This window comes from Babylonia areolata, chromosome 33, assembly GCF_041734735.1.
Source record: "Babylonia areolata isolate BAREFJ2019XMU chromosome 33, ASM4173473v1, whole genome shotgun sequence".
NCBI classification, from domain to species: Eukaryota; Metazoa; Mollusca; class Gastropoda; order Neogastropoda; family Buccinidae; genus Babylonia; species Babylonia areolata.
Window position 1 is genome coordinate 18,495,220 of NC_134908.1, and position 20,701 is coordinate 18,515,920.

A 20,701-nucleotide genomic window follows, 5' to 3' on the forward strand; every position below is an offset into this window, starting at 1 on the left:
CCTGGCCAGGGGGCACGGAGCTACAGGCGCAGCTTTGGGGAGACCGCCACGACCTGGAGAAGACCGTGGGCTACATCGTGGCGACGGGGGTGACCGTCTGACGCAGCCAAAACATCGAACGCAGAAGAAGAAGAAGAAGAAGAAGCTGTACGCATTGTTATGTACACAAGTCACAGTATTGCTGTCCGCATTGTTATGTACATAAGTCACAGTATTGCTGTACACATTGTTATGTACACAAGTCACAGTGTTGCTGTACGCATTGTTATGTACACAAGTCACAGTATTGCTATATGCATTGTTATGTACACAAGTCACAGTGTTGCTATACGCATTGTTATGTACACAAGTCACAGTATTGCTGTACACACTGTTATGTACACAAGTCATGGTCAGAGCAATCACTGACATTTCTTTCTTTCTTTTTTTTTAACCATGTCCCATTCATGATGTTAGGAAAGAATTTTTGTTCTAAGATATATTCACATGCAATACATAGATAGTCTGCACTTTTTTGCATGTCATGTACGCTCATGTATCTGTGTGGGCTGTTGTTTAAAAAACATCACCTCCCTTGTATCATTGTACTCTCAAAAACATTAGTACTGGTTCATCAGGAAAAAAAACAGAACAATCAACACTTGAAGTTAGCAGTTGTTAATCAGTTTAGAAAAATATTCATGATTTGCTTTTAATAATAAGAAGAATAGATCATTTATTATAATCATTCTGTGAGAACATGAGAGTAGTGTTTATTTACTTTCTTTCTTCTTCTTCTTCTTTTTCTCTCTCTCTCTCTTTTCATTGGGAAAAATCTCAATTTTTTGTTCAGTCACCAACAGATTTCATAATTTGGAACACCAGACATAGCCCACATGGCTGAAAAGGGGTATGTAGTGCATGAGACAATAAACCAAGGTCTCGTGCAGCAGCACACACTTGCAACACTGAAAAAGAACCCATGGCAACGAGAGTGTCATTCTCTGCCAAATTATATAAAAATAGATGGGCGCAAGCTGATTAAAGCATTGGACTTTCAATCTGAGGGTCTCGGGTTCGAATCTCGGTAACAGTGCCCGATGGGTAAAAGGTGGAGATTTTTCTGATCTCCCAGGTCACCATATATGCAGACCTGTTTGTGCCTGAACCCTCTTCGTGTGTATATGCAAGCAGAAGATCAAATACGCACCTTAAAGATCCTGTAATCCATGTCAGCCATACCCAGCATGTACACCCCCGAAAACAGAGTATGGCTGCCTGCATGGCAAGGTAAAAACGGTCATACACATAAAAGCCCACTCATGCAAGTGAACGTGATTGTTGCAGCCCATGAATGAAGAAGCAGAATGTAAAAAGAAATCCACTCTCATAGGTACACAAATATATAACCATGTACTCAAGGCCTGACAAGCACGTTGGGTTATCATGCTGTCAGGCATCTGCCTAGAAGATGTGAGGTAGCGTATATATGGATTTGTCTGAACACAGTGATGCCTCCTTGAGAAATTGAAACTCTACCCTATTATATGTTTGAAGGACACCCCAAAAGAATTACTGGTGACCGTGCAAGCCAGTTGCTGGGCCGGTCAGTCTTGAACCATGTATAGTATTCACTGGCTCTTAGAGTCTGAAAGAATTCAGGGACCTAGGGCAGGGTCGTTATTTTTTCGGTGTGACCCTCTGTGGGATAGAACTCGGATCAAACTTCAACTTATTACTGTTAAGTATTGATTCTACCCAATGAGAGGGCATCACCCCAGAATCATGGTTTGAGTGTGCATGCTAGCTATCTGGGCACGCTGTGTTTAGCCCCAACAGTAGCTGCTTTCAAGGGCCGCTTGGACACTCACTGAGCCAGTATTCCCACCCTTTATGACCCAGAGTGCCACCACTAATCACAACCACACATGCAAGTTTTAGATCAGTGACGAGCCCAGAACAGCAAACAGGCCACTACCAAGCCTCATGCGTCTGACAAGATCAAGATCAAGATCAAATAAATTCGTGTCCAACTCGTTCTGGGCGTCGGTCGCTTAAAACTCTTAATGGGATACCTGATGAATGATACATTTTAAAGTCTATTGCAGTTCATTATTTACTGTACTTGGATGTGTCTGTTACTCCGATCAAACTTCAAGTCTTGAATAGCAGACAAGTCGTTAGTCATCGTGGCGACAATTGCTAAAGGCCAGATCAGTACGTTGGGTTTACGAACATCAGTCGTCTAACTCCTTTTTTGTTTTTCTTCTTTTTTTTCAGATGTGGTGATGGTCTGTCTGGATCAGTCCACACGATTTGACGCCTTGAAACTGAAACAAAACCTGCTAGCTGAAAGATGTAGTTGTCACCCTTAATACGTTTTCCGTGTTCATTCGGATCAACTTCCGGATAGGAAGCGAACTACTCGTCACAGTTCCTTTGAGCCGCGCAGATTCAAAGTTTGCTGAGTGTCACATTAAAATACGTGATATGAAGATGTATATGCGCTTGTTATTTTCTTATGTTTCGACAAATGATTGGAAGTAGGCTCTTAAGCATCTGTAGCTGTTGTAATAGCACAAAACGATCTGTCAAGTGTCAGGACAAGTGAAGTTTCTAAACAGTCCGTAAGTTGTGCTTGAAAAAAACACACCCAAAAACAGAAACACACACACACACACACACACACACACACACACACACAGATGTCCCATCGGACAACGTTCCACAGAATAACTGCCTTTCAAAAAGAAAAAAAAAAAGTAACTGATGTTTATCGAGGGGAAAAAACAACAAAAACACACCACCAAACTTGACGTTTCTTTAGAAATTGTTCAGTTAATATTTTTAGAAAATGCATCGGATTAGGAAGCTGATAAGTTGATAAAAAAAAAAGTGATAATAATAATAATTATATTTTCAAAACAAAATCACTTGAGTTGAAATGAAATGTAATGTCGCACTTTAGCATCCTGAATTCCTGGAGCTGAATTCAGGATGCCAAAGTGTGATTATACTATTTCTTACTAATGTTAGTAGTTCTGTTCCTGAGTGAATATTGATATTTTTGCTTTGTTAGAATTTGAACACTTGTCAACTGGTCAAGAAAAGTTCCATCAACATTATTTGTGGAACTATACCGAGGTGAAGAAAAGAGCACAGCATGTATTCCGAGATACCATTGGATAAATTTTGAACATGTATCCCAAGATACCATTGAACAAATTTTGAATTTAATTCAGTAGATTTTATTTCATGAGGGTAATACTAATGGAATAAGCAACACAATCCTTTCATTTTTTTCCATCCAGCCCTTGATCTGTTGAGTCCATTGAGCTAGTTATTTTTTCTTTTAGCTCTGTACAAGATACACTGATCAACATCACATTAATATGTTTATAGCATTCATGACTCAGTGAGATAGCTACATACTCTTCTGATCAACATCATATTAACATGTTTTTGCATTTAGGCCTCAGTGAGATATCCACATAATGTGACATATGTACTCTTCTGTCGGCTTAAGAGAAAAGAAGTGAATATTACATATGATAATTGATCATTATAGATCTGGTGTCTGAATTATTCCACAAGCTTTGCAGCACTCACACCAGCTCAGCTCCAACAGACTGGGGCTCAAGGAGCAGGATATATCATGTTCTTGTTTTATTACATAAATTTTCTGGCTTAATATTTATTTGTCCCGGTATGCTTTATGAATTCTCCAGTCATTGTACTACTGTAGAAATGACCAAACATCTGTGGAGTTAAAACTGTGCAAGGTACAGTGACATACTGTTTCTTGACATAAAAAAAAAATCAAACATACACTGATATAAAGGAAAACAAAATCCACATGCGTCTGCCTATAGTTTGCTCACCAAAATGTCATGCAGAGGCATACACATGTTCACACACACACACACACACACACACACGCACACACACACACACACAACACACACACTCACACATGCGTACGTAACACACACAACACACACACACACACACAGAGAAAAAGAAAACAAACACATCAATCTGTCAAATATTCCAGATAATAATCTGTCATATATATGCAAATATTATGTATGCAAATATGTATTTGCAAATAAATGCATATGAACCCATATTTGCAAATATTTATATGCAAATACATGTATATGAACCCATATTTGCAAATATGTATATGCATATACATGCATATCAAGTCATATTTGTATATGTATGATATGTATGATTGTCAGTCGTGCCCAACTTTGACCACCAGAACAGCAGAGGAGGCATCTGCTGTCCTGACTACTTGGGCTAGAATTTGATATAAATATTAGTGGAGAGTGTCCAGCCAAAGTTACATCCCCACTCTCGGTCAAGAGTGTTTTAGGACAGTTGGTGCTGGGATGGTTCCCAAAGGACAACTAGCCCACAAGGCTGCAGCACTAAGAGCCAGTGCAAGAACTCATTAATGTTCACATGCAAATGCATGCTCACACATGCACACACACACACACACACACATATTTAAAGAAATGAACTTAACTACAGGTGTGTGATACATGCATGTTTTCAGACATTGTGAAAAAATGGCATCCCCTGATCAGCTAGAGACGTCAGAGGTGAAGATAGAGATTGATGTGGCTGAAGAACCACTGTGGATGACACAGGATCAGTGTTCAGGTCAGTTGCACATTCATCTTTTTGATTTTAATTTAAGAAGACATTTCCTATCCTGGCCCAGTAGTATGGAACAAACTGCCCATCTCACTCGGCCACGTGGATTCCTCAATACTGCTCAGCTGTAAAAAGTATCAAAACACAACTCTCCCATTCTGCCTTCCATCTTTGTGACAAATTTGCTTGTCATGAATGTGTGTGTGTCGGGGGGGTGCATTGGTTTGCATGTCTGTGTTTGAATACACTTGATTGTGTATGGTGTACCTGATGCAACATGTATTGTAAACACCACAAACTCCCAGGTGTGAGCATCAATCTTCATTATAATGATTTAAAGTCCATGTCACTTGAGAGTGTGCCACAATTTGCAGGGTGAGGTCCCACTAAGAATCAGCCCAGTTTGAATCCTTGTTCTTCAACCAGTACAAACTGACAGCTATATAGAGCTAGTTATAATAATAGTAATTAGTAAATAGTGCTGTACAAATTGTACAAATCCAGTCTTTAACATATCCACCAGCTTTTTTTTAGATAAGCTTGTTTGTGTATGTATTTTATTTCTTCTTTTCTTTTTCTTTTTTTTTTGGAGGGGTGGGGGGGGGGGTGCTTTGTTTTCTTTTTGTTTGTTTTGTTTTCTTTTGTTTTGCCATCACAGTCAGGTAGATTATGACCATTGTGGCTGACTGATCAACTGAATGTTAAGCAGTATTGCTAAACCCTTTGAATCCCAAACTTTGTGATAATTTTTTTTAGAGGATGATGATTCTTTTATGTCTGTTAACAGGTCTGGGCCAAATACTTACATTGTGAACGTAGCTGTGATAGTTTACTTCTTATTCTGATTTTTACATTGATCACCTTAGTGTTTGATGATGATAGATGATGGTGATCAGTTCAGGAAGAGAGATGTTGTTAATGACATTTGACTGATAAATGTTGCAGGTAGCACATGTGAAACATCTGAAAATAATGTGAGCACAGCCTGTGAGACAGGCACTTGGAATCCATCAGCTGCTGTGTTGGAATCTGAACCAGACAGACACACAGACAGTGGTCCAGGTATCAAAACTGAACCAGTTGATCACTATGTGACAAGTGATATGTATCACCAGTTCCAGTCTGTAGACAAAGGGGAAAGGGAAGTAAACATCGAGTATGGGTCTCATACTTCAATGACTTCTGAATACTCTCAAGCAAACTTTTGTAATGATCGTTCAGAGGTGAATTTTGATTTCCAGAGTGAATGCCGTAACACAGCAAACACCATCACTAATGTCATCAAGACTGAACCAGTCACAGCAAACACCAGCAATGATGTCATCAAGATTGAACCAGTCATATCAATCATCAGCAGTGATGTCATCAAGACTGAACCAGTCACATCAAACACCATCACTAATGTCATCAAGACTGAACCAGTCACAGCAAACACCAGCAATGATGTCATCAAGATTGAACCAGTCATATCAATCATCAGCAGTGATGTCATCAAGACTGAACCAGTCACATCAAACACCATCACTGATGTCATCAAGACTGAACCAGTCACAGCAAACACCATCACTGATGTCATCAAGACTGAACCAGTCACAGAAAGCACCATCACTGATGTCATCAAGACTGAACCAGTCACATCAAACACTAGCACCGATGTGCAGACTGAAGCAGTGACAGACATGATGGCAGTGATGTGTCATGCAGTCAGATCTGAATCCACCTCCAGCAGAAATGAAGACAACAGACCAGCAGGTGATAACCAGGTGTGTAAAACCTTTACTTGTGATTTCTTCAACAAGAGATGCTGTAAAAGAACTTAACATCCTTTGCTTCCTGTAACCATTACAAGTTCTCTGGGCTGTGGTTGTGTCATTGCTCAGATATCTGCCTGTTATTATATTTCTTTACATTAAAGTTATACTTTAACCTATTGCACACAGCTGTTGTAATTTATAAAGCTGACAGGGATGACGAGCTTTTTTTCTGACAATTTTCTGATGAACAGGGAACATGCCATTATTACCTGACAAACTTTTACTAAGATTGATACAAAGAATATGTTATTCTGTGACCATTTTTGACTCGTGTATTTAAACAAAGAGGGTCCATGTAATAACCCAGTTTTGGCTGTCTTTGTGTCAGTATGTATATATATGAGTGAATGTGTCTGTGTGTGGTTGCCATGGGGGGTTATCAGTACTTACATATTATTGATCCAAATTCTATTTCGCTCATCATCAGAAAAGAATGTTTGTCAAACTGAAAGTTGCATGCTGAAAGCGGAACAGTTCAATCTTAAGTGACCAACATCTGTTGGCATTTCATTGTTTTTTCATTATAATTTAGATCTATGAAATTTTCAAACCTTTCCTGTCTTCATTGCATCTTTACCTTTTAAACGGATCATAACCAAATTGTGAAATGTATTTCTGGGCCTAATATACACCATAATCACTCTGGAGAAATCCAGAACTTTTGGTAAATTATTATCGGCAGATCTGACACATTGTTGGTAAATTATTATCGGCAGATCTGACACATTGTTGGTAAATTATTATCGGCAGATCTGACACATTGTCACACCCCACACAGTACAGACTGCCAGTCCATCACAACCTCTCTGTCTGATCATAGATGCCATTTAAAAAAGGCTACTCATTCTCAGAGCCCATGGGAATAAATGCTTATATTTAAAAGCTATGAATATTTCTTTCCAAATAATAATGGAATTTCCTTCCGTTTGTGTACTGGAAAAGTATTACCCCGTCTCGCCAGCTCCGTTCTTCCTCTGATACTTGACTTCTCAGGATACCTCACGTCAGAAGTAAGACCTATGGACACAGATCATTTTCTTTTCAATCGCCAAAGACGTGGAACAAGCTCCCTGATAACCTCCGTCATTCTGATTCCCTCGCATCTTTTAAATCTCGTCTCAAAACTCACCTTTTCCCTCAACAATAAGTTCAGTTGTGGCAGGCCCACAACTACATGCATGTATATGAATGTGTATTGTGTGTGCGTGTGTTTATGTAAGTTTGTGCCTGCCTATGTGTGTGTATGTGTTAGGGTAGCTGTTAGATACACATGTATGTTAAAATGTATGTATGCAGTGTGTGTGTGTGTGCGTGCGTGCGTGCGTGCGTGCGTGTGTGTGTGTGTGTGTGTGTGTGTGTGTGTGGTCACATTTTGGTGTGTGTATGTAACATAGATATAATGTTTTATGTTATCAAAAGCGTTTTTGTAAAGCACCTAGAGCAGATTTCTGGATAGTGTGCTATATAAGTATCCATTATTATTATTATTATTATTATTATAAGCATATGTGTAGTGTGAGTACAGACTGACTGACACATTCTGGACCACAAGTCAAGACTTTTTGCTCATTTATCTGGTAATTTGTGTTTGTCTTACTGTTGGCAGTAATTTTCATTATCTTCATTTCAGAAACAAGTAAAAGTTGAGTCTTCAGTCACCAACAAGACAACACCTCAGCTGTCAGCATCTGAAGCAAACAGAACTCCTCTACACAAGTCTGCCAACACTTCTGGGTCACTGCTGTCTCAGAACAGAAGTCATGTGTGTCAGCGATGTCCTCCTTCCTTTGTGCTGTTCAGGAATTCAAAACTAGATATGGTGCATGTTCATAGTGAGAAACTGCATGCTGTGTTACCTGTGTCCTCCACACCTGGTGTTTGTGATGCTGGTAACTATAGCAACATGGACGTGGGAAAGGTCACTGACAGGAAAGTTGTGCAGAGAACAAACAACAAAGCTGGTAATAACACTGACAAGGAGAGTGAGAAGAAAGAGAGCAGGCAGCATGTGTGTGAGGTATGCAGTAAGGCTTTTACTCGGGCTAGTCACTTGAAGGCACACAGGAGAATCCACTCAGGTGAAAAACTTTACATATGTCCACACTGTGCCGCTGGTTTTAATCGTTCAGGTCACTTACAGAGACACATCAGGTCAGTCCATGCAGGTGACAGACCCAATATCTGTGATGTCTGTGGGGCGGAGTTCTCTGAATTTGGTGATTTGAAAAAACACAAGATAATCCACACAGGTGAGAAACCACATGTCTACAGGAACATGGACATGGGAAAGGTCAGTGACCTTGATGACAAGAAAGTTGTGCAGAGAACAAACAACAAAGCTGATGATAACACTGACAAGGAGAGTGAGGAGAAAAAGAGCAGGCGCCATGTGTGTGATGTGTGCAGTAAGGCTTTTACTCAGTCTGGTAACTTGAAGATACACAGGAGAATCCACACAGGGGAAAAACCTTACAAGTGTCCACACTGTGACACTGGTTTTAATCATTCAGGTTACTTACAGAGACACATCAGGTCAGTCCATGCAGGTGACAGACCCTATGTTTGTGATGTCTGTGGGGCAGCGTTCTCTGAGGCTCATAACTTAAAAACACACAAGAGAACCCACACAGGAGAGAAACCTTACACCTGTGATGTCTGTGGGGCAGTGTTCTCTGAGACTGGTGTCTTGAAAAGACACAAGAGAACCCACACAGGAGAGAAACCTTATACCTGTGATGTCTGTGGGGCAGCGTTCTCTCAGACTGGTGACTTGAAAATACACAAGAGAACCCACACAGGAGAGAAACCTTATACCTGTGATGTCTGTGGGGCAGCGTTCTCTCATAATGGTAACTTAAAAAATCACAAGAGGATCCACACAGGAGAGAAAGCTCACGTGTGCACAGACTGTGGAAAAGGTTTTGCTCGTTCCAGTCATCTAAAGCGGCATCAGCTGACCCACACAGGAGAGAAACCTCACACCTGTCCTCACTGTCCTGCAGCTTTCACCCAGTCAAGTGATTTGAAGAGACACACAGAGAAATTACACCAGTAAAAATATACACAATACACAGGCAACCTGAAGAGACACAAGTTGATTCATACCAGTCATAAACAGTTGGTGTGTGACGTGTACAGTAAGGCTTTTACTCTGGCTCATCACTTGAAGAGACACAGGAGAAGCCACACAGGGGAAAAACCTTACATGTGTCCACACTGTGCCATCAGGTCAGTCCATGCATGTGCGAAACCCAATGTCTGTGGGACGGCATTCTCTGAGACTAGTGACCTAAAAAGACACAAGAGAATCCACACAGGTGAGAAAACCAATATTTACAGCAAATGGATGAGGGAAAGTTTGCTGACCTAGATGACAGGAAACTTATACAGAGAAATAACAATGAAGCATGTGTGTGATGTGTGCTGTAAGGCTTTTACTCAGGCAGGTCATTTAAGACACACAAGTTGTTTCATACAGTTTGTGTGTGATGTGTGCAATAAGGCTTTTACTGGGACAGATCATTTAAAACGACAAGTTGATCCATACCGGTCATGAACAGTTAGTGTGTGACATGTGCAGTGAGACTTTTACTGAGACTGGTGACTTGAAGACACACAAGTTGATTCATACAGTTTGTGTGTGTCATGATCAATAAGGCTTCTACACAGGCTGATACCCCAAAGACCTGAATTTCCTGAAAGTGGCAGAATGGTTAAGACGTTTATCTGTCAGTACAGTGTCTGTGAAGGTCAGGGTTTGAATCCCTGTCTCACCCTTTCTCCCAAGTTTGACTGGAAAATCAAACTCAACGTCTAGTCTTTCAGATGAGGGGATGAACCAAGGTCCTGTATGCAGCACACACTTGGCACACTGAAAAAGAACCCATGACAACAAATGTTGTCCTCTGGCAAAATTGTGTAGAGGAAATCCACTCTGATAGGTAAACAAACATGCACTCAAGGCCTGACTAACGTGTTGGGTTATGCTGCTGGTCAAGCATTTGCCAAGTAGAAGTGGTATGGCATATGTATGTAATTAACTGACCACAGTGACACATTGAAAAACTGACACTAAAGTCAGAATATCTAATGTTAAAATGTCATAACCAAGTTCATGTCATTTATTCTGTCTCCAACAACATAACTCATTGAATGGTGAATAAGAATGGGGTCTATTTTAAATATAATGATTTTAATCCTAATTCTGATTTGTCCATGATTGACATTGTCTTGTTAACAACAACAACAACAAAAGAGAGAAAAAAAGGCACTTGATTGACACTGTATATTTAACACACACACACACACACACACACACACACACACACACACACACACACACACACACACAAAAGAAAAAAGGCACACCAATTTGTAACCAAGATGGTGTGTATTTGTGACTTTGTGATTTTTCATTCTTAACTCTCTTCAGATTTTTATTTTTTTATTTTTCTGTATGCATATTTACAGTGTGTATCTATGTCTCTGTGTGCATGCGCACATGTGAGTGTGTATGTGCGTGTGTGTGTGGTTGTGTGTGTGCGCGCGCGCGTGTGTGTGTATGCATCAGATTATGTGTATGTGTGTTTGGTATTATGATAACATGGATTATGTTTGTTATGTTTGGATGTTTGCTATGTGGGTGAGGTCACTGTACATTGTATGCAAGGGAGTGGGGGTAGATTTGTTATAAAATTCTCACTTGTGATTATGATTTTTATGTGATTTTTTTCTTCTTCTTATATTTTAGTCATGTGATTTGCCTTGAGTATTATTGTCTTTGAATGAAAATGCAGTAGAAATAAAACATTCTTATTATTTCTATTAATTGATGTTGATGTGACAATGATTAACAATTCTAAATCTTTTATCCAATCTAATAGTTGCATACTTTTTCCCCTCCAAACATATCACTCAGATAGCCAGTGTAATTGATTGTGAGTACAATATTCATATCAAATGTGTTCTGTTTTGTATTGGATGAAATATGTCATATTTTTATGTACCTCCATGGGGTTTCCTGGAATAAAAACATGTCTTTACATGTCTTGTCTTGTCACTGATAATAGAATGGCTGGCATGTCTGTCTGCCTGTCTGTCTCTCAGTCTGTCTGTGTACTTGTCTGTCTGTCTACCTCTGTCTCTGTATATTTATATACATATTAGTGTCTGAGTGTGGATAGAGGGAAGAGGAGACAGCTTCTTTCAATCAGTGTTATCACAGTCTGGGTGCATCATCTCCCTGTTTACTGAGTGTACTAGATTCATATATTAGTTTCAGATGTAAAGACATCAAATTCATGCACACATGCTTGCATGCATCACACATACACATCCACACTCACACACAATATGCTACACAGTACACACACATGCATGTACACACCCACACACACACTGTACACCCACACATGTACAAACAGACGCGCGTGCACACACACACACACACATGTACCAGACTCGCATCCATACACAACACACACATGTACCACACTCACACATAGTGACATACACACACGTTCACACACAGGCATATAATAGCACACACACTCCCACTTCCTCACACACACACACACACACACAAAACACAGATACAAACATCCTATCCTAGGAGGATATTTATTTCTTAATTCTTAAAAGGGTATGATACATACGTCAAAATACAGGGCAGGGAAAGATGCACAGCAGTTGAAAAATAAAAAGATGAAAGAAAATAGGTCACTGGCAAACAACTGTACCCAGACCCCACACTACACATAAAAGCACACAAATCCCAACACACACACATACCCATACACTGTTAAACACACACATTCACACACACGGAAAAAACACATGCACATGTATACACACACACATGCACACACACACACATTTCTACATGCCTCAATTCACATACATGTGTGTGTGTGCACGCACGCACACACACACACACACACACACACGTTTCTATGTGCTTCAACTCCCATAATTCACACACACACACACACAAGTGTGCAAGTGGAGGGTAACACACACACACACATATTTCACAGCTCCTATGATATGCACACAACGCACACACTCAAACAGAGAGAGAGAGGTACAACAGACATGTACCCACGCACACATATACATTTGGGAAGGCCCACATCAACTCTGTTCTATTTTGAAGAAATATGTGCATTGTTTGTTTGGAAATGATACTAGTATCTGACTTTATATTTACCAATGAAGAAGGTGTGTTGTCTAAAGGCCCACATTTACATAAAAGGAACCTGAAACATAATCGAAATCTGTATGTCTTCTGCATCCCAGAGGATAGTCATCTTCAAACAATGTGATGTTGTCAAGAAACCACATTAACAACAAGGAGTCAATGAAAGACGTTTAGATATATTATAATATGATTTTTTTTTTTTTAAAGAGGAAGGTGGAGTGTTGATGTGTGCGCGTTCGCATGCGTGCACACACACACACACACACACACACACACACACACACACACGAGACATTATTTTTCGTGTGTTAGTGTCACTGTTTTTCATCAAAACCCAATTGATGTTGTTAACACTTTCGTCATAATCGGTCCGTTTCGGTTAAAAGACAGTCAGTGAATGTTTTGTGCAGTGGCATTTGAGCCATGAGAGTTATCTCATCTTATATGACTTGTGTGGAGGGACCTTGCAATTTTTCTGCAGTTCGAATAGAATTCTGTGGAATGTAAGTTATTTGAGTTTTTATCATTCTGTTTGCTTTTATTGTCGGCAATATTCCTCCTGTAGACTGAATGATTAATGTTCAACAATAAGGCGTGGACGTTCACTTCGTCAGTCACACAGACAGTGGAGAGGGGAGGGGAAGATCTGTGCATGTAATGTTTTATTTTTCAGCCTTGTCCTCTTTGTTATGCATGTTGTTGTTATTTTATTCCATACAAAGCTTACAGTGCAACATTTGTTTTTCACATGGAGCTCGGCCTCTTGCGTTGGGTGATACCTCTGAAACAGTAGTAGTGACTGACATTTCCCTGGTTTTAAATCATTTGTTCCTGCTTACACGTGCCTGTGTGCGTACACGTAGTTGCTGCTTATCGTCTGTAGTCTTTCTTTGTTTTCGTGATTAAAAGTCGATAACAACGGTATTTTGTTGTGTGTGTGTGTGTGTTTTGGTTTGTTGTTGTTGTTGTTGTTGTTGTGTGTGTGTGTGTGTGTGTGTGTGTGTGTGTGTGTGTGTTCGTTCTTTAGTTTAACGTCTTTTCACTGTAAGTGATATTAGACGAGGGAAGGAAAAAAATCGAGTGGGAGGAGGGGGAGTGGGGGGGGGGGGGATTACTGTGTACACATACGAGTAAGTGAAAGTGTGTGTGTGTGTTATCAGTTTAAACAAAACAAGATGATATGAGGTGACGAATATTTATTCTCTTGTCAGTTCATTGTGCTAAATTAATTATATAGTTTGAATAATAGCTATTGGTATTAATTACCACTTGAAATTTTTGGCACAGTGACGATGATGAGATCCAAAGAAGACGATGGCAATGATGAGTTGTTGATCAGCAGATTTGTCACTATTTTCTGCATTTTGTGTGTGTGTGTTTTTAGTAGCTATCATGCAAATACTATACAGATGTTCAGCTTATGATAAAGCATAGTCTTCCCCATTGGTATGCATTTGCTGTTTTCTGATACATAAATATATTTCTTTTTTCTTATATTTTTTCAGCAACACATCTCCAGCACCAGACTTCTTGCTTGACCTTTGCCCTCTCTCAGCCTTGTCTGGCGACACAGTTCGTCATGTCGTTCAGGTGTACAACCTGTGACTTGACGCTCAAGTCAGGCCGGCAGTATGAGCGACACATGACAGGCAGATCACATGCCAAAAAACTGAAGGAGATAGCTTCCAGTGGACAAGGTCTGTGTGGTTTGAAGTGGTAACATTGATAACAGTTTAACACCATTAAAAAGATAAGATAGAATAAACTCCATTTTCTCATGTCATCATGATATGCTCCTGAGGAGCAGGTGTACATGAATGGTTCTGTGCATGGTCGGAGATCAGAATTGGTATTGAGTGTTAAAATGTGCCTGGGACTTGGATTTTTTTTTTTTTTTTTTTTTTTTTTTTTAATGTCTGTGAACATAAGCAAGCCTTAGTAATAATTATGAACAGTTTGTATTTGTATTTTTATTTCTTTTTATCACAACAGATTTCTCTGTGTGAAATTCGGGCTGCTCTCCCCAGGGAGAGCGTGTCGCTAAACTACAGCGCCACCCCTTTTTTTTGTTATTTTTTCCTGCATGCAGTTTTATTTGTTTTTCCTATCGATGTGGATTTTTCTACAGAATTTTGCCAAGAACAACCCTTTTGTTGCCGTTGGTTCTTTTACGAGCGCTAAGTGCATGCTGCACACGGGACCTCGGTTTATCGTCTCATCCGAATGACTAGCGTCCAGACCACCACTCAAGGTCTAGTGGAGGGGGAGAAAATATCGGCGGCTAAACCGTGATTCGAACCAGTGCACTCAGATTCTCTCGCTTCCTAGGCGGACGCGTTACCTTTAGGCCATCACTCCACATCTCCACATTTTGTTCCAATCTCACTTCACCACTTCAGAAAGGTTTGCAGAAACACATACACGCATACACTAAAGCATGGATACACACACTCAAACACTAACACACACACATATGCACACACACACACACACACATTCAGAACCAGAACCTCATTACACATGTGTATAATGTTTTGAAATTCAGAATAATATTTACAAACCATATCGGGTTTATCAGTTGTAAAAAAACAAAGCAAAAAAACAGATGATAAACAACAGTGTCATATTTCTAACACTAGTAACAGCAATGAGCACAGTAGCCAAGTGATTCAAGAATTGGAACTCATTTCCATCCCATTGCCTGTGGTATGTTCTCAGTCTCTGAGTTGACATTCACAAATGCGGTCCTGCTTGTGCCTTGATTGCCTTTATGGAAATAAGCTTACAAAAGATTAGATATGCACATTAAAGATCCTGTAACTGATATCAACACTTTAGTGACTGAGGACAGAAGTTGTCAATATCAAGCCACTGACATTCAGTGATTGAGGACAGAAGCTGTCAATATCAGTCCACTGACATTCAGTGATTGAGGCCAGAAGTTGTCATTGAGTGATTGACAAATCACTTTCAATCAGTGATTGAGGACAGAAGTTGTTGTCATTAACAAGCCTCTTATATGTTCTGTCTGTTGCAGATTATGCATGTGACAGGTCTGTGACTGATGTGAGCACAGCCACCACACCCTGTGAGACAGATACTCAGAATCCATCAGCTGCTGTCATGAAGTCTGAAACAGACAGACACACAGACAGTGGTCCAGGTATTAAAGCTGAACCAGTTGATCAGGATGCAACAAGTGGTGTGTTTCACCAGTTCCAGTCTGTAGTCAAAAGAGAAGGGGATGTGAACATCAAATGTGAATCCTGTACCTGTGTTCATTTGTCTTCTTCACCAGTGACTCCATGGAATGTGAGGTGTCATTTTCAGTGTGAGAAATCAAAAGTTAAGTTTCATTTTCAGACTGAATCCATCAGCACAAACATAAACCATGATGTTGTAAAGACTGAAGCAGTCACAGGAAACATCAGCAGTGATGTCATCAAGACTGAACCAGTCACAGCAAACACCAGCAGTGATGTCATCAAGACTGAACCAGTCACAGCAAACACTAGCACTGATGTCATCAAGACTGAACCAGTCACAGCAAACGCCAGCAGTGATGTGCAGATTGAAATAGTGACAGACATCATGATGACGGTGACTCCTGATGCAGTCAGATCTGAATCCACCTTCAGGAAGGATGAAGACAACCGACCAGAAGGTGATAACCAGGTGGGTAAAACTTCTGCTTCGGATCCCTTACCGGTGACTGCCGCAGTTACTTCCCTTGCACCGGCACTGCCCCTTGCCTACAGTGCTGGTGCGTGCACGGTTCCAGAAAGCTATGCAGTGATGTCCACATCTGCCACGCCAGCTGCTGCTGTTTCCCAGCCACTAATGGTCTCTCAGCAAGCTGCTCTACCAAACAATCAGCAGCTCATTGTCAACTTGCTGCAGCAATTATGCTCCACTCTTCTTCCTGGTGCCACACCTTCTCCTGCTACTGCTCCTTCTTCTTCTGCAGCACATCTCCTTCCACCACCCTCTGCCACCCCCCAGCAGCTCCTCTCTACTACAACGGGACACACTCAGAGCACCCAGTGCAACCACACCGGTCACGTGCCCAGCACACAGCCTGACCCATCATTCTATGCCACTGAAGAGACATTTTCTTATGGTGACACAGACACAGAGGAACCACCTTCGGAGGAAGATCAGCTGGTTTCCCTGCAGGAAGCATTAGCCCTCCTAGCTTCCTACACTCCAGATAGGGTGGAGGCAATTCAAGCACAGGGCACGCCTCAAATCCGCGGTGCTATGGAAATTGTGGGCATCCACAGATCCTCCCATGGCCCTCACTACGCCCTTACACAGTCGCCCATGGTACTTGACGCCCTGCAAAACACACTGGCACGCATCAGGGGCCAACCCATCAGCGATGTCCCCTCTGACTCTGTCCCCAATTTCCCAGCCGCAATGGGTCGAGGGAAATTCTTGAAAACCCTGCCCAGACCCACTTCAAAGCCCCCACTTTTAGCTCCGGGTCCTATTCCTCAAAGACCCCTGCCTCTTTCTCAGGAAGATCTACTACTCTTCCCGCACAACTCACATAGCAATCGCACAGTAACGTTGCCCGACAGATTCCTTATGGATCTGGAGGAAGCTACCAGATTATCCCTTGAATCAACTGCCGCCATAGACAACTTCCTTGCGGGCCTTGCCACAGCACTGATGGAAACCCCCACTGATCAACCAGCCGGCCTTGACATTACCATCTTCTCCCCCTTTGTACAGCAGATCAGCCAGCTCCTCATGCGGTCTGCCAATATACAGTCACAGGCCTACATGAATGTTATTTTGGCCAGGAGGGACGCTGTGCTTGACCACTCTCCATACGTGCGCTCTCCGCCAGAGCACACTTCCCTCAGAGCGCTTCCTCCCACGGACGGTTCCCTATTTGGTCAGAGCTTCCCCACCGCGGCCATAAAACGCCGCGCAGACTTGGGTACGGACCTTGCCCTTGGCACAGGCCCTCTCCGCGCTTCGGCACACTTGCGGCACGCTCCACGGCATCAACCCTACACCTTCAGGCGCAACATCATATCCGCCTTCAGACCGTGCCCGTGTCAGTCTTCATCCTCTAACGCCAGAGCGCAACCCAGGGCACAACCCAGAGCGCAACCCAGAGCGCAACCCAGGGCGCAACCCAGGGCGCAACCCAGGGCACAACCCAGGGCGCAACCCAGGGCACAACCCAGAGCGCAACCCAGGGCACAACCCAGGGCACAACCCAGAGCGCAACCCAGAGCGCAACCCAGGGCACAACCCAGGGCACAACCCAGAGCGCAACCCAGGGCACAACCCAGGGCACAACCCAGAGCGCAACCCAGAGCGCAACCCAGGGCACAACCCAGGGCACAACCCAGGGCACAACCCAGAGCGCAACCCAGGGCACAACCCAGGGCACAACCCAGAGCGCAACCCAGAGCGCAACCCAGGGCACAACCCAGGGCACAACCCAGGGCACAACCCAGAGCGCAACCCAGGGCACAACCCAGGGCACAACCCAGAGCGCAACCCAGAGCGCAACCCAGGGCACAACCCAGGGCACAACCCAGAGCGCAACCCAGAGCGCAACCCAGGGCGCAACCCAGGGCGCAACCCAGGGCCAAGCCCAGGGTGTACAGGCGCCAGCCGCACACATTCCGCCCTCCACACAGGCCATCAGCCACCTCCAGACCGGCCCACCCCCAATGATTTACCCCACCCTTCACCCGCCACTCATGCTACAGCAGCCTATCCAGGCACATGCCAGCGTGGCTGTCTCTCCCAGCTTGCGAGTGGGTCCTCCAGGTGATAGGGTCGGGGTTCTGCCTGCCTTGGCTCTCCTCCAAGGCACCTCTCACTCTCTCTCCTCCTCCCTTCCCCCCCCCTCCCCCCACACAGGGCGATGCAGCCCGCGCAGCCCTGCGGGATGAAGTCCTCTCTCTTCTCCAAAAAGAGGCCATAGAGGAAGCTCCTCCTCTGTCACCAGGCTTTTTCGGCCGTATTTTCGTCGTCCCCAAAACCTCCGGTGGATGGCGGCCGGTCCTAGACCTTTCTCCTCTAAACAAACACCTCCAGCACAAACCATTCTGCATGGAATCACCTGCGTCAATCAGGGAATCCATCAGGCAAGGAGACTGGGCAGTCTCCATAGACCTCACGGATGCATACTTCCACATCCTCATTCACCCCAGGGACCGCAAGTGGTTCCGCTTCTCATGGGACAGCAAGTCCTTCCAGTTCAGAGCCCTTCCATTTGGCCTTGCACCAGCCCCATGGGTCTTCAACAGGGTGGTCAGGGAACTATGTTTAGCCCTCAGGAGCAAGGCCATACGCCTGAGGGTCTGCCTAGACGACTGGTTGATCCTTGCGGAGAGCAGGGCCCTCTGCTAGCACCACCTGAACCTTGTCAGGAACCAGTGCCAATCACTGGGCTTTCTCATGAATGCAGAAAAATCGGAACTGGAACCCTCCCAACAGTTCGAATTCCTGGGTATGGCGATCGATTCCGTATCAATGACCATACGTCCGGCCATGCCTCGCCTCCACAGGCTACACAGCCTCCTCTCTCAACTATCACAGGCAACCTCAGCGTCTGCCAGGGAACTTGCCTCTCTGCTAGGCTTCATGGAGTCCCTCGCTGCACTAGTTCCGCTGGGGAGACTACACAAACGCCCGTTTCAGCGTCACTCCCAGGACAGGTGGTCCCAGTCTTCACAGACATGGGACACCTGTATACCTCTAGGCACATGGTTCTCACAGTCAACCCAGCACTGGATGGACATGCAATGGCTCAACGCTGGGGTTCCAATCTCGGACCCAACACCGGATGCAGAACTGTACACAGATTCCTCCAACATGGGCTGGGATGCACACATGGAGAACCACACAGCGTTGGGGACTTGGACCCCACAACAGCAGTCATGGCACATCAACAAACTGGAACTGGAGGCGGTCTTCCTTGCCCTCCAGCACTTCCTCCCCCACGTTGCTCACAGGTCGATCTTGCTATGCACGGACAACACAACGGTAGCATGTTATCTGATCAAACAGAAGGGAGCTCACTCACACCAGCTGTCCCTGCGTGCGGAGACAGTCCTCCTCTGGTGTCAAGAGCACAACATCCACCTGATAGCACGGCATGTCCCAGGCAAGCTCAACATTCTAGCAGATTACCTCAGCAGATCCTACACAGTGCTACAAACAGAGTGGACCCTGTCACACTCAACACTCCAGCTGATCTGGGACCATTGGCACAAACCACATGTGGATCTCTTCGCCACAAGATTCAACTTCCGCATTCCGGCATACGTCTCCCCAGTCCCAGACCCGCAGGCCTGGGCCGTGGACGCCCTGTCGATCAGCTGGCCCAGCCTTTCAGGGTATGCCTTCATCCCCCACGAAAACCCAGAGGTCCTCAACCTACACGCCTGGCTACTGTGCGGGAATCTCTGTCAACACTAGGCGCCTCCGATGACACAGCTGACCTTGTGTGCAGGTCACATCGCAAAGGCACTCAAGGCGTTTACTCTGCACACTGGAACCGCTGGCTCTCCTGGTGCTCAACCCACTCAGTCAATCCCACACACCCATCCAATATGGATCTCGCCAACTTTCTTGCCTTCCTCTCCTCCTCCAAAGGCCTCTCTGCCTCTGCAGTACGTGTCCATTGCGCTGCAATCAGCTCCATTCTTCGGCAACTGGGCGGGCCCTCTTTCTCAGATGACCCCCTGCTCAGAGCACTGGTTCGAGGGGCTTCCCTCAGTCACGCACGTAAATCCCTTCGGACCCCTTCTTGGGACCTTTTTCTGGTCCTACAATACCTCCGCAAGGCCCCCTTCGAACCCCTTGCTATAGCTCCTTTCAAGCTACTCTCCATGAAGACACTCTTTCTCATCTCACTCGCCTCAGGCAGGCGGTGTAGTGAGGTTCATGCCCTCAGTGGCATCACACAAGATATAGCCTTTGAGCCGGACGGATCTATCTCACTTAGATTCCTCCCTGAATTTCTTGCCAAAAATCAAACTCCCTGTACACCCTCTCCCATTCTTTT

At 43.7% G+C, this 20,701-nt stretch overlaps 2 protein-coding genes across 2 annotated transcripts; both read left to right on the forward strand.

Moving 5' to 3' along the window:
* Positions 1 to 8,598: 8,598 nt before the first annotated feature.
* LOC143277233 (uncharacterized) lies at positions 8,599 to 9,983 on the forward strand. Its single transcript, XM_076582021.1, has 2 exons — positions 8,599 to 9,478; positions 9,536 to 9,983. The coding sequence occupies exons 1-2, from the start codon at positions 8,737 to 8,739 to the stop codon at positions 9,829 to 9,831; spliced, it is 1,038 nt and encodes a 345-aa protein (XP_076438136.1). The 5' UTR covers positions 8,599 to 8,736; the 3' UTR covers positions 9,832 to 9,983.
* A 3,145-nt stretch (positions 9,984 to 13,128) lies between these two features.
* On the forward strand, positions 13,129 to 20,112 carry LOC143277089 (uncharacterized). The gene is made up of 7 exons (XM_076581826.1): positions 13,129 to 13,163; positions 14,166 to 14,357; positions 15,698 to 17,850; positions 17,900 to 18,456; positions 18,765 to 18,990; positions 19,411 to 19,541; positions 19,935 to 20,112. The coding sequence occupies exons 2-7, from the start codon at positions 14,240 to 14,242 to the stop codon at positions 20,110 to 20,112; spliced, it is 3,363 nt and encodes a 1,120-aa protein (XP_076437941.1). The 5' UTR covers positions 13,129 to 13,163; positions 14,166 to 14,239.
* Positions 20,113 to 20,701: the final 589 nt, after the last annotated feature.